Below are 13,692 nucleotides of genomic sequence, written 5' to 3' on the forward strand. Positions count from 1 at the left end.
TTGTCCCTTCTTTCTACTCCCTCGAAGGCAGTTGGTACAGACGTTAGAAGGCGCTGGGCACAGGTTTCCCTGAGGCTGTAAGGCAGGAGAGTGAACTGAGGGAGGTGACAGGGACTACAGAACAAAGGCTTGACACCAGACCACTAAAAAAGGCAAGCTAGAGCTTGGGGGCGAGGCAACAGTGGTCCGAATGGGGCCGGTCCCCACAGGCTCATTATTTTAATGCGTGGTCCCCATCAGTGGAACTGTTTGGGAAGGGTTAGGAGCTGTGGCCTCGTTGGAGGTGTGTCACTGGGACGGGCTGTGAGGTTTCAAAAGTCCCCATTCCTAGCTAGCTCCGCCTGCCTCCCTCATGTTTGTGGATCAAGATATGAGCTCTCAGGAACCGCTCCAGCATGACGTCTGCCTGCCTGCTCCCATGTCCCTCATCACGACAGGTTGTCTTGGTCATGGAATTTTGTCACAGTGTTGAAAAGTAACTACGATGCCCATCACCTCTCCAGAGGCCCCTGGACTTGGATCAAAGAGCTAGGAGAGCGAGGCTCCTTAATTGTCCCTCAGTATGCAGCGGACAGGGTGGGGTCTCCACTCAGCAGAGAAAGGACATTTTCCTAAAACGAACGAGTGAAGGAACAAACACTCAAAGTAACTAGATCACAGGACCCAATACCTTTTATTCTTCTTTCTTTCTTTTCTTTTTTTTTTTTTTTTTTTTTTTTTTTTTTTTTTTTTTTTTGACATTACTTTGTATACACTGTCAGGCATTTGAAAACCTTTCTTTCTTTCTTTTTTGTTTAATTAAGCAAGTTATCATGGGAGGATTTCATTCCAGTGCTTCAGAAATGTGATCCTTCATCCCTGGAAGGGCTCATTCCCCCACGGCTCTGGATAACTGAGGTTTTGTCATAATTTCGATGTGCCACCTCAGACAAACAGCAGTGTCATAATGACACATAAGTGCTTTGGAAGAGCAGGAAAGAAAAATCCTCTCCAAGTATAAAAAGTGTCCTGGCAGCGTGGGATAGACGTGGCTCCTGCAGCCTGAGGCAATGTCACAGGACTCAGCAAACAGTGGCTCTCCAGCCAGCCACCTCCAAGCAGCTGCTCTGGCTGGTTGCCTGGCGGAAGATGGAGCTGCAGAAAGGGGTATGGACTTGTCTAGTGGCCTCCACCTCTGCGGCTGCAGTGGTGATGAGTGAAGCCCTGCATCCAGGAACTGGGAAGTCCCCTCTGCCGTCCGTTCTACCAAACAGAGCAGCAGAATCCAGACGGACGCAGGCACCAGGGCCATCACCAAAGGGACAGAGGCCCCTCTCCTGCTACCGCATCACCTGCTGCTCACCGTGCAGACGACATGTGTACAGTTTCTGCAAATTAAATTATTTCCTTAGAATACAATAAGATTCTCTCTGAAAAGTCTTTTCAATCCCATTCTTAAAATTAATTTATAAAAATGTGCAAAACCCAACAATGACTTCAAATAAATAGGGCAAAGAGGTGAGGGGTGGGAGGAGCTAAACTTTTTTGTTTTTTGTTTTTGTTTTTTTTTCCTTCTTTTTTAATTAAAAGTTTAAAAGCAGCTGCGAGTCAGCGCAGCTGCGGGGTGACTGCAAGCGAGGGCTGTTCGCCACGGTTCTCAGCTGCGTTTCTAATTGAGGTTTGTTGTGCTCAAAATTCGCAATGGATGCCCCCGCTGAGGTCCTTCACCACACCCTCCTTGATCAACTTCAGGAGGAACTTGGTCTCTGTGGTCACATTGTGCATGAGCTGAAAGTTCATGGCACCCATGCACTGGCTGTCGAAGTAATGCAGAGGGATCCGGGGCCGACTGAGGTCATATCCAAAGCCTGCCAAGCTGACTTCGTCACACAGGTGTGTGGCTAAGACAATGGCAATGGCACCGATTGTGGGGATATTCTGAAAGGAACACAGACAGATTTAATACAGTTCTTCACTTTTAAAAACAACACTTTGTTCTATTTTTCAGACAGAGTTTCACCATGGAGCTCTGGCTGTCCTGGAACTCATGGAGAGTCCCCCAGAGTTCACAGGTTCGCCTCCAGCAGCTAACCATTCATTCTAAATCGCTTCAAGCGCCACGGGTACCCACTTCTCAATGTCAACCTTGGTGTAAAAAGGACCATCGCAGTCAGTCTGCGTGCTTGTAAGCAGAGGCCAGGAGAGATGACGACAAGGACGGCCCTCTGCTATGGCTGTGTGACACTGTCTGTGTCCTCTAGCATGTAGCCTGGAACACACAGGAGCTCCACAACCAGTGTGTGAGCAATCATGCAAACAGTGCATGACGAGAGATCAGAAAGGGCTGCAGAGGCTGCCAAGAAGGCTCAGCAGGTAAAGGTACCTGCTGCCAGACCTGAGGAGCTGCGTTCAGTTCCAGGGCCAACAAAGTAGAAGGAGAGAAAGGATTCTTGCAAGCTGTCCTCTAACACACACACACGCCCACACACTCACACACCCACCTACACACACACACACCCTCACACACACCCACTCACACACACACTCACACACCCACCTACACACACACCCTCACACACACCCACACACCCTCACACACACTCGCACACACCCACACAAAGACAGACTAGAACCTCCTCAATTGTCTGAGGCCCACAAAACTTCTCCACATGATGGAAGGGCACATGAATGAGAAATCTCTGACGTGGAGATTTTCAGAGCTGACCTAGGCTGGCTTTGAACCTGCCACGAAGTAGAGAACAACCTTAGAGTTCTGACCCTCCTGCTCCATCTCCTGGTGCTGGGATTACCGACCTGTAACACCTTCTGGTTTGTGTGAATTCAGGGATCCACTAATGCTGGCTGAGCACTGTAAAACTGAACTACACCCCAGCGCCCCACACCCTGTTAGAGTGCTAAGTACTCGGGCTGATGCTGTCTTCAGCTGCAGTGGTATCTTGCCTTGCTAGCGCAGTTGTGATGGTGAACTCCTTTAAACCCTTAAAGCCTTCATTCAGCCTTTTGCTACTAATGCCGTTCTTTCTGAAGCAAGGTTTCACTATGTAGCTGAGCCTGGCTTTGAACCTGCCTTAACTTCCTGAGCACTGGCATGGTGGGTATACCACAGTGCCCAACCGAGATACTTCTTATGATTTAAGAGGCTTTTTATCTTTATTATTTGGGTGTATTTGGTCGGTCTCTCTCTCTCTCTCTCTCTCTCTCTCTCTCTCTCTCTCTCTCTCTCTCTCTCTCTCTCTCTGTGTGTGTGTGTGTGTGTGTGTGTGTGTACCTAAGGAGGCCAGAGGAGGCAGAGGAGGGTACCAGATGCCCTGGAGTTGGAGTTACTGACAGTTGGGAGCCACCTGATGTAAGTGCTGGGAACGGAACTCAGGTTAGCCGTAAGTGCTCAGCCATGTCTCCAGCCCATCCTTTTTATTTCTTCAGGCTCATTTTTTTTTTTAGCTCAAGAAAGATTTTTTTTATTTCAAGCATGTTTACTTCATCATTCATGTATACATGTGCTAAATGTTGTTTAAGAAGGATTTTCACGCTGGTCTTATAAGTTTTAAAGACATGGGCCAAGCTACAATAAAAGCATTCTCCACAGCACCCCCTTCTGGCAGCACACGCTAACTGCAGGTTAACAACCTCCTCAGTGGAAATCTAGAAGGCAAAGGTTCTCAAATTAGGCTGTGAGGCAAATCACCTGGGTAATTTTGAAAACCTCCATGTACAGACCACACCCTGACCAATGAAGTCTGACTGTCTGGGGTGGGACCAGACTGAAAAGCACTGTCTTAGAGGGCTGACTTCATTTATCGTCACCTGTGATGTACTGGTAAGTACCGATTATTAGTATCTCGTAGGGATAAAATATACACAACCTTTTTTAGATTAACAAAATACCTCTCTTAGTGTCTGGCAGTTGAATGTGGCCCTGGGGCAAAGATACCTTAATTAACATCTCGGAAACGGAAGTGTCACTATTCTAAAAGGTACACCTACGAAGAAAGCTAACTCAACCACAAGGAGCCCTGGCACCAAGGGGTGTAACGATAATCACACATGGGCTTGTCTGGTCAACGCCTCCAGTGGTATAGATGAGCTCACAGCGAACCTGAACACACTTTCTCTAGCACACAGAGGACAGTTAATCGAGTAGCAACAAAAATACCTTTTCCTGGCCCCAGAATCTCAGCTGAGGCTCTGAGTACTGAAGGATGTCAAAGGCAGTCTCTTTGATGATAACTGGGTTCAGAATCCTGAAGTGTTTCGCCTGGAGTGGGATTTTTTCTGCCACCTGCTTCCAAAAGAAGAGCCGAACCCAGAAAGGCTGAGGAGCAGAGCGCAAGCAATAGTTAGGGATGCTTAACCCCGTTATCCCATCAACAGAAGGTGAGAGCGTGAGAAGGCACTCACTGCCAGCTGTGCCAAGGTCATGGGCACACCGGGGCCTTGTACCCTGCACCTTGGAGTACAGTCATCTAATGCACGGAAACCGAGCATTTCAACCCAACAATGTAACCCTGAAACTTGCAATTTACATAGGTGGTGCAGATCTGAACAGAAATGACAAAACCAGCTTGTTTGCTAGAGGAAGAAATTCCTAAAGAATGACCTGAGCCATGGTGTCTCTTTTCCAACCCACAGCCACGTGTTCCCAGGAAAGGCCAGAGAACAGGCTCGACTTAAGGGTAGTAAGTGTGATGAGTGCCTTGTTGGATGGGCTCTCGCCTCGTGCCTACTTCCCACTGACTCCATTTCCTAGTCTCATAAAGTTGCTTAGCAACTGACTATAGGCCGCTTCATCCCCCATCAGAAGTTTTGCACAATAGGAAATCCAGAAGATCACATTCATCTGCAGAGAATTGGGCTCTGGACATATAAACTGTTCTATCATACAGCACAGTCTGCTAATTAAAAAAGTATATTGTAACCATGGTGCGTGCATGCGTGCGTGCGTGCGTGTGTGGTCATAGCGCATGCATGGAGGCTGGAGGACGATCTCTGGAAATCATCTCTTTCTTCCATGAAGCTCCTAGGGATTGAAGCTGGGTTGTCAGGCATGGTGGCAGACACCATTACCCTCTGAGCCATCTCTGTGGACCCTATTCTGTTAGTTTTGGAGATTGTTATTTGTGATCAGCTTGATAACTGAGCTCTGAAAATTATTTCACTTTAATGGATGGAACTACAAAGTAGCATTAACTGATTCAATAAGGACCAACAAGAGGAATCTGAGCAAGTGGAGGCCTCTGCCCTTCAAGAGTGCTTTGGATCTACTGCAACGAGAGGGTCTTGCCTACAGCATTGTGGAGAACATCTCTGGGATGATTATGTATAATAAACTTCAGCATGGTTGACATTCATCCTTGGGCAAATCTCACTTCCTTCAAGTCCATGTCTGGAGAACAAGGCAATCAACCCCTGAATAGAAAGCATGCTCTTAAAGTTGATAATTCCCGATAAGTAATGGCCACTATTTTCACATAAAATTCTTCTCATAGTTTTGTTTATTTATTTGTTTGTCTCAGGTAGACCAGGCTGGCCTCAAACTCTATGTAGCTGAGGATGGCCTGGAGATGATTCTCCTGCCTCCACCTCCCAAGTGCTGAGAATAAAGGTACAACAGGTTTTATGTGGTACTGGGGACTGACCCCAAGCCGTGTGCATGCTAGGCACGCACTGTACAGACTGAGCGACACGTTCAGTCCCACACGCCGATTCTTAGTCAGGTTCCGAAAGCAAATGCGCAGAAGAGTTCTGAGGTTTCTACAGAGAGGGAGGACATAACCTTCACAGACAACACAAAAGTCTGTAGTCTACTGTGTCTATTTAAAAAGTGGAAGTCCACAATTGACTCTAAGATACCCTCATTTTTACAAGTGCCAGGTTTCCAGAAGAATTCTGGGTGCTTACCAAGGTTTCATTTTTTAACATTGCTTGAAGCCACTTGAAATCAACACTCTTAAATAAAACGGTGACAAACAAGTCACTGGCATAGTATTCCACGTCTGATCGTGGTGCTCCCTCTGGGTAAGTCATCCTTATGGTGGTTTTATTTCCAACGTGTTCAGAATAACCCTCGATGGGTGCACTGTTTAACCTAGTCAGACAAGGAAAAATTTGAAAAGGAAGTCATTAACTATGTTGTCCCACCATGTGGCAGCCCAACATCCTATGCCATGTCCTCCACGAGTCAGGACGTTGCTGGAGTAGAATTCCCTCCCAGGGGCCTTAGTGCTCTACACAGCACTGTCCCTCAGGGTACTGGCTGAGTGCAGCCTGAAGTCCACGATGGAGCACCAAGATATGACCCTGTCAGCTTAAGCAGTCTGTCATGTCCCAGTATTTGAAGCCAGCCCAAACCTAACATCCGGAGCTTTCCTGGATATTCCTTTCTTTGAAAATCTCCTGTTTGCTCAGATAATGAAGAGTCCTTTCCAGAATTCCAAAGTCCCCTGAGCACTTGGGGTTACAGAGCTATGCCACTGTGCCCAGGTCTTCTGAAATCTCATAAAAATACCCGACACACAGTTGTGCCTAACCTTGCTGCCTCGTGCCGCTTCTTCCAGATCTTAAACACCTAATCCCATGGTTACTAATGCAGGCTACTCAATAGGACAATAAATGCCAAAGCATGCACTGGGCCAGATGGTTTTCTTTCTTCTGCTTCTTTTTAAAAGGAAGGGCATTATTGATATGAAGTCTGTAGATTAGATCAGTAGATTGATGTATGGATACAATTCGTTAATTCTATTATATTAACATTCTGATCTTGAGTGTCATGTTCCTGTTCTCAGGAAAAGCACACTCAAGCTCCTGATATTTGTAACTTTCAAAAGGGGTTGAGCAGAGAGTAACAGTACGAGAAGGTATCGGGCCTTCACCGACTCAACTTAAAACCTTTCAAAGCGATGCACATTTGACAGAACCCAATTCTGAACTTCGCATCTGTTCTCTTCCTGGGCTGCTACCATTTGTGCTATGAAACCTTTTACGATGCCACAGGTGAGAGGAAATGATTGGCACTCTACACTGAGCTGTGCAGTAGGCAGGTAGAGTCAATGCATCCCACGCTGCCCCTTCCCTTATAAGCACGAATGGGTTGACACGAGGAGTCTTCCTCAAATGCTCTCCAACTTACCGAATGAAACGAGGTCTCTCTATTTGAGTCAAAGCTCACCAGTATGGCTAGTCTAGCTAGCCATCCTGCCCAGGGGGTCCCCTGCCTCTGCCTCTTGAGCCTGGAATTACAGAGCACGGAATCTACAGGTCGCCTGCCTGGCCTTTACTCAAGCACTAGAGATCTGATTTCCAGTCCTGCGTCAAGAGCCTTATGCACCAAGCTCTCCCCCTGCCTCTTATTATATTCCTGAGGAAACCTATGCTGGGTGGACAGGTGGAACCCTCCTCAAAAGCCAAGAGCATCTGCATAGATCCAGGAGAAATAAGCAATGGATGGAGTGTGGTCAGCCAGAAGATCTGAGGGAGGGTAAATGGGAATTATTTGTACTATTTCCACAAAATTATGAAAAAATGCTTCTTAACCAGTCTTCCTCTTTGTAGCCAGGCTCCAAGCACCCTTCACTGTCCCTGGTGCACAGATGCCTCTTCCCTTATGTCCTCGGCCGCAGCCCTGCCACCCCAGGACACCAAGCCTCTTTTCTGGCCCCTCCCCACTGTCTTAGCTCTGTCCCCACACCCGGCAGTGTTCCTCACTCAGCCATCCCCAACTGCTTCCTTTCTGAGAAGACACACCACTGTCCTTCAAAGTCAGCTTGATGTGCAGCCCCCTCTAGCTACTCTGTCCTGGAACTGAAGGTCTGTGCTGATAGCACCCATCCTCCTACCCCATCTTTCCCACAGCCTGGCCCCCATGGCTGGGTGGGCGGGGCTCCTTCCCACAGCCTGGCCCCTATGGCTGGGTGGGCGGGGCTCCTTCCCACAGCCTGGCCCTGCACTCCTGGATGGGTGGGGCTCCTTCCCACAGCCTGGCCCCCATGGCTGGGTGGGCGGGGCTCCTTCCCACAGCCTGGCCCCCATGGCTGGGTGGGCGGGGCTCCTTCCCATTGCCTGGCCCCCATGGCTGGGTGGGCGGGGCTCCTTCCCACAGCCTGGCCCCCATGGCTGGGTGGGCGGGGCTCCTTCCCACAGCCTGGCCCCCATGGCTGGGTGGGTGGGGCTCTTAGCCCTGTTTTGTACACTGCTACTCGCACACAGATATTAATTTATCTGCTCGGTGGGACCGGGCACAAGGTTGTGGAAGCCTCCAGACGCGGCATTTAAGCAGCGAGGGACGGACTGTCACCTGTGCCCTTCTGTGGCACCCGCGAGGCATGACAGCATCAGCCATTGGGGTTACTTCCGAGAAGAGAGCGCCCACTCTGCTGTTCTCAGCAGTCTGTGCCCAACTTCTGCTGCTTCCTAGTCGCTTTTCCTTGTTCCTGTCCACACCTGGCCCCTGCTGCAGCCCTCGGCTTCCCATGCTCGCCCTGAAGCAGCAGTGGCATTTCCTGAGCACCGAACACCGAACAGACTCTGTCAGTCTCTGCTCTTAGCGCTTTACACCTGTCCGCGCACTGTGGCCACAGTGGATGAACCCCACTGCCTCTAGGCTACGGCAGAGGACACCGAGGCACCATGGAGTGGGTCCCATGTGAACATCATCACTTGCGGGACCAAAACGGCTGGAGTGGATTTTGTCGTGTCGCCTTCCGCTTCTGCGGTGACAGTATTTCCACTAACGCCTCAGGCCCCTGGAGCAGCAATCTTGGCATCGCGACATTAGTTTTCAGACCATGAAAAGGTGCTGCCGATTACTGTTCAGTACGTTGCTCAGATCCAGTCCCCTGTCATCTTTCCACTCTCTGTGTGTAACTCCCAACCATGGATGTCACACCGCCATCCCCGGGCTCTGTTGTCCTCAATCCGCCCAGACTGAATTAGGACCCAGCTTTTGTGGTTAATTTACTGCAGTGTATAAAAAAAGGATTGGATGGGGGGATGGGAGGGGAGGGTGGTCAGGGTGCATGTGAGGGGGGAGAGAGGGTGAGAGGGAGGGAGGGAGGGAGAGGGAACTGGGATCGACATGTAAAATAAAATAAATAAATAAATAAATAAATAAAGGGTTGGAAAAACAGACTGAGGCCTGGAAGATACCTATTCTATGCTAAACATCTTGTCTAAGGCATGGATAAAAAGGCATGTGGATAAATGTATGCGAAGCAGTTTCATAATAAAAAGTAAAAGGATGGGAGTATTCTAATGTGTGGCAAGAGTCGCCAAAACATTTGTCTTCTTCTAAAGGAGTTCTGAGATACTAATTACTTCAGAAGCTAATCATAAATAAGTTTAAAATACTTTGTAAAGCCGGGCTGGAGAGATGCCCTAGTGGTTAAGGGTGCTTGCTGCTCTTCCAGAGGGCCACAATTTAGTTCCTGAGCCCCTACCGGGTGGCTCACAGGAGCCTGTGACTGCTGATGACCTCTTATGGCCTCCACGGGCACTTGCATACACGCACACACACACACAGACACACAAGTAAAAAACAAAACCATCTTTGGAGAGCGGCAGGCACATGTCCACGGCAATATGAACAACAGCACAGCAGTGACTCATGCTACAGGAAGCTGCAATTTCTTCCTAATAATGGGCATATTTTACTTCTATCATTAGAAAACCTTTTCCTTTCCCGTGCTAGCACTGAAACCGGGACCCGGTATACTGTAGGCAAGTGTTCTACCACTCAGCTACACCCCTAACCTAGGAAAGTAACTTCTGAGCACAATGTGCTGGAGCGTGCCTTTAATCCCAGCACTCGGGAGCTCCATGACAACATGAGCTACATTAGTGAGTTCCAGGACAGCCAGAGCTATTTACAGAGACCCTGTCTCAAAAAAACCCAAAAACCAAAAACCAAAAAAACAATACCCTAAAACCTACCAACCAAACAAACGGAAAAAACCTCCTCTAAAGAGTTAGGTAAATCGGAGAATTCTAGGATGGCTGTCTACTGCCTGTGTTGAGCTGTAACTACCCTAGAGGAGTCTACCCTAGCCAGCACTGCCTCCCAGGGCTCACTAGCCTTAGACCTTGATTCCCAAGCCAGGTGTCCCCTATTATCCCTGCTGTCCTGCATCATCCCTGCCTAATTGACATACTGTTTACCAAGCCCTCCCAGCCTTCCAAACCTCCCTCTTCTGAAAGGCTTAGCAGGTGACCCCAGCCCACAGCATACCCCTTGAGTCTGGGATGCTTTTGTGGTTTTGTTTCAAGACTTGAAGCAAGGAGGCTGAAAGGCGTCCAGGGCCCCTCTCTGCCTCCAGAGCTGCACTGGCCCAGAGTACAAGACCAAATTCTAAAGAAAGGCTGGTTTTGAGTGCAGATACCTTATGACCACATCAAACTGGTTGAGGGCGTGGCCCAGCTCTAGTCCATGCAGGATGCCTCCATTGCCAACAACCACACAGCGCTTACAGTGCTTGGCTCTCAAGTGCTCGGGAAAATCACGCTCAGGCAGCAGGTCCAAGAGGCTCTGGATGTTACTGGAGAACTTCCGGAATCCAAAAGGAGGGTCATATTTGAGTTCGGCTTCACTGGCCTTGGGGACTTTCTGCACAAAGGGCTCCAAGTTCATGCTGTACCTGTGCTCAAATAACTGAGCCATGGCTTTCTTCGCAAACCTGGGCCGGCATTCCTTCTGTAGGACTTGCTGAGCGTATCTCTGAGCTCTCTGAAAGGGGAAGAGCAACACAGGCTGTAAAACCTCTCCATCACCCAGCACTCGGGAGGCAGAGGCAGGCGGATCTCTGTGAGTTCAAGGCCAGCCTGGTCTACAGAGCGATTTCCAGGACAGGCTCCAAGGCAAACAGAGAAATCCTGCTTTGAAACAAACAAACAAACAAACGCAAACCAAAAATCTCTCCACCATTAGAAACAGCACTGTGTAGACACTTAGTTTCCCGTAATGCCTGGAGTCACTATTCCCTTGTTGGTTGCCATCTGGTAACACAGAGCATTTGCCTTTTAGGGTTAGATTTTTCTCAGGAACAGGAAGGAACAAGAGGCCACATCACGTGACAAGAATAAAAATTCTACAGGGTACTGATTTCATTATGGCAGCGAGACAAACCAGTCACATGAAGATGGGCATTAAGAAGTGGACAGATTTACAGAAGCAGGGTGGGGGGAACCAGGGTAAAAGGTGATGGAGAGGAAATGCGTCTAACGGGCATGGTGTTCAGCTTCGGATACTGAAAGGTTCTGGAGGGCCAGCAAGATGGCTCTGGAGGTCAAGGTGGCTGGGGCTAACTAAACCTGACAACACAACCCAAATTCAATCTCTGGGACCCACAGGATGGAAGGAGAGAGGTGACTCCCAAAGATGGTCCTCTGAGCTCCACACAATGCTATGGTATAGACAGACAGAGAGACACACACTAAGTAAGAGGAAGTTCTAGAGGTCTGTTTCACCATGCTGAATTGGGGCTGGTAATGTAGCTTAGTGGTATGGTTTCTTGGCATGTTGCAAGGCTTTGGTTGGCTCAACACTGCCCCCTCCTGGTTAAGATGGTAAACTGTGTTATGTGTTTTGTTTGTTTGTTTATTTTTTTTTTTAACTACAACAATAATGAAGAGCTTCGTATTTTCTACCTAGCAGGGTCAGGACCAGTCTTGTTAACAGTAGGGTTAATCGACTTTGGGCAGCGTGGAAGACAAATGGCCAAGTCAAGGAAGAAACCTATCATACATGACCCTGTATCCTCAGGAACGACTCCACCATAAGGCTTGGGGCGTTAAGGCCACACTGGGGGCGGCAAAGGCCACAGAGGGTCCCTGCTAGGGTCTTCATTCACCTCTGTAGACGCCGGGTCTGGTGGTCACAAACAGCTGCTTCTGGAGCCCTGAAGGCCCAGTGTGGCCCTATGACATACGCCCTGCCCATGTGCCACCCGTGACCCAAAGGAACCAGGAGACCCAGGGACGTGTCACTTTGTCTGGGCTGCAAGGAGGTCGCAAGCAAGCTAGAAGCATGTGCACAGCTCTCCCGTGCTGCCAAATCTTTTCTTTAGAAGTTTCCTTTGGAGTGGAGTGAAATTTCAATCCATTCCCTGTCCTGACACAGCATTCCATTTCAGGCTTCAGATTTAATCTGGTATATTGTGAGCAGAGCCCAAGGCCCAGCTGTCACCCTCTGCGGTGAACTCTTCCTGTGCCCGCTTCACAGCCAGGGCAGGAAATCTGAGGAGAGCAAGCAGGCACACCTAAATGACAGCCGGTGCCAGCTCCTCCTCACTCTTGTTCCCACTGTTTAAAGCCACGCTGAGCTCTCGATGTGTCTTCCCTCCTTTCCCTACATGGGGTTCACAGCTCGGAAAAAATAAAATAAAATAAAATAAAACACACGCGCACACACGCACTCACACACACATTCACACACACGCATGCACACACGCACAAGGAGCAGCTCACTTTAAGGAGCTGGGGTGCTTACAGGTAGGTGGGGAGCACGGCACCCAAGTGAGGGAGGGTTGACTGGCAGGCACCAGCCCCTGGCCTGGACGGCACCATCCAGGTGGCTGTGGGGTGCAGAGAGCTAGTGTTACTCTTGTAAGATACAAGACACCATGTCAAATCTAGGGTGGAAACGAGGGCTTTAGTTCTTCAAAGTCTCCGGGTTGAGCTGCAAGCTACAAACAACGAAGAAAAAAAGGCATCTTGAAGGCCCAGCTGTTTAATGATGTGACAATTTGCCATGAAACACCACACCATGGAAGTTCACTGAAGGGAATTAAGGTCAGGTAATTTCCTTAGCAAAATCTCCATGTCATCTCCACTCCTTAACCTGAAGGACCCTGCTTCTTAGAAATACAAGCGGCACACTTATAAGTACACAATTGCCTACTGATTTTATAATTTCAGGAGAGGGGGGAATTTAGGTCAAAGAACTTCAGGATAACTAAATATGCGGAGCCTAGCTCCACCACAGCTCTTGGGATCTGAGGACAGTTATGTTTCTCATACTGGTTAATGAATCACTGTGGGCCAATAGGAAAGCAGGATAGGAGGGACTAGGAGACATGGAGGAGAGAGGAAGGAGTAGGGAGTCAACATGGAGAGACTGGAGAGAGCAGAACACCAGCCCTCTCTCCGGGAAGATGAGACCACGTGGAAACACTTAGATTAATAGAAATGGGTTAATACTTAAGACAGCGCTAGCGGATAAGAAACTAGTAACTGGCCAACAGCATTATATCAAATACAGAGTCGCGGTGTGTTAACTGGCACCGCGGTGGGTCTAGGCCGGCAGGAAAAACAATATAGAAATGCCTGTCCCCACATCTGTAATCGCACACTGGCCGCCTCCTCCTGGTGCCTGGTTCCTGGTACAACTGTGAGCAAAGTTCTCAGGCACAGCCACCTGCCCACAGGCTCACTGGGACCTAAGCAGACAAAATTTCAGGGTACTCAGGGGAAGGACGCCATAGTGAAACCTCGGTGAGACAGAGGATACCGGGGCCCCGTGGAGAATTAGTTGAGAACTGAATAAAAAGCGCTCTGAGGGAACTAATCAGGGTGACAGGACACCGCAGAAGGAGTTAGGGTGCAGCTGGTATAACTCAGAGAGCAGCCCGCAGGAGTAAGCCCTACTGGGCGGTTTCAGATCTGTTTAATCACAAGCAGTATATCATTTGGCCATACCAGTGGGCA

At 48.9% G+C, this 13,692-nt stretch overlaps 1 protein-coding gene across 2 annotated transcripts in view; it reads right to left on the reverse strand.

Moving 5' to 3' along the window:
* Positions 1-682: 682 nt before the first annotated feature.
* Positions 683-13,692, reverse strand: part of St3gal5 (ST3 beta-galactoside alpha-2,3-sialyltransferase 5) — a 43,015-nt gene continuing 30,005 nt past the window's right edge. For both annotated transcript variants that reach the window (XM_051202910.1, XM_051202911.1), the window contains exons 4-7: positions 10,371-10,714; positions 5,899-6,085; positions 4,154-4,312; positions 683-1,917 (exon numbers count right to left, since the gene is read on the reverse strand). In XM_051202910.1, the coding sequence (XP_051058867.1) occupies positions 1,669-1,917; positions 4,154-4,312; positions 5,899-6,085; positions 10,371-10,714 (939 nt within the window). In that variant the 3' untranslated portion in view covers positions 683-1,668. The remainder of the gene's footprint in view (positions 1,918-4,153; positions 4,313-5,898; positions 6,086-10,370; positions 10,715-13,692) is intronic.

Source organism: Phodopus roborovskii, unplaced genomic scaffold, assembly GCF_943737965.1.
Source record: "Phodopus roborovskii unplaced genomic scaffold, PHOROB, whole genome shotgun sequence".
Classification (NCBI taxonomy): domain Eukaryota; kingdom Metazoa; phylum Chordata; class Mammalia; order Rodentia; family Cricetidae; genus Phodopus; species Phodopus roborovskii.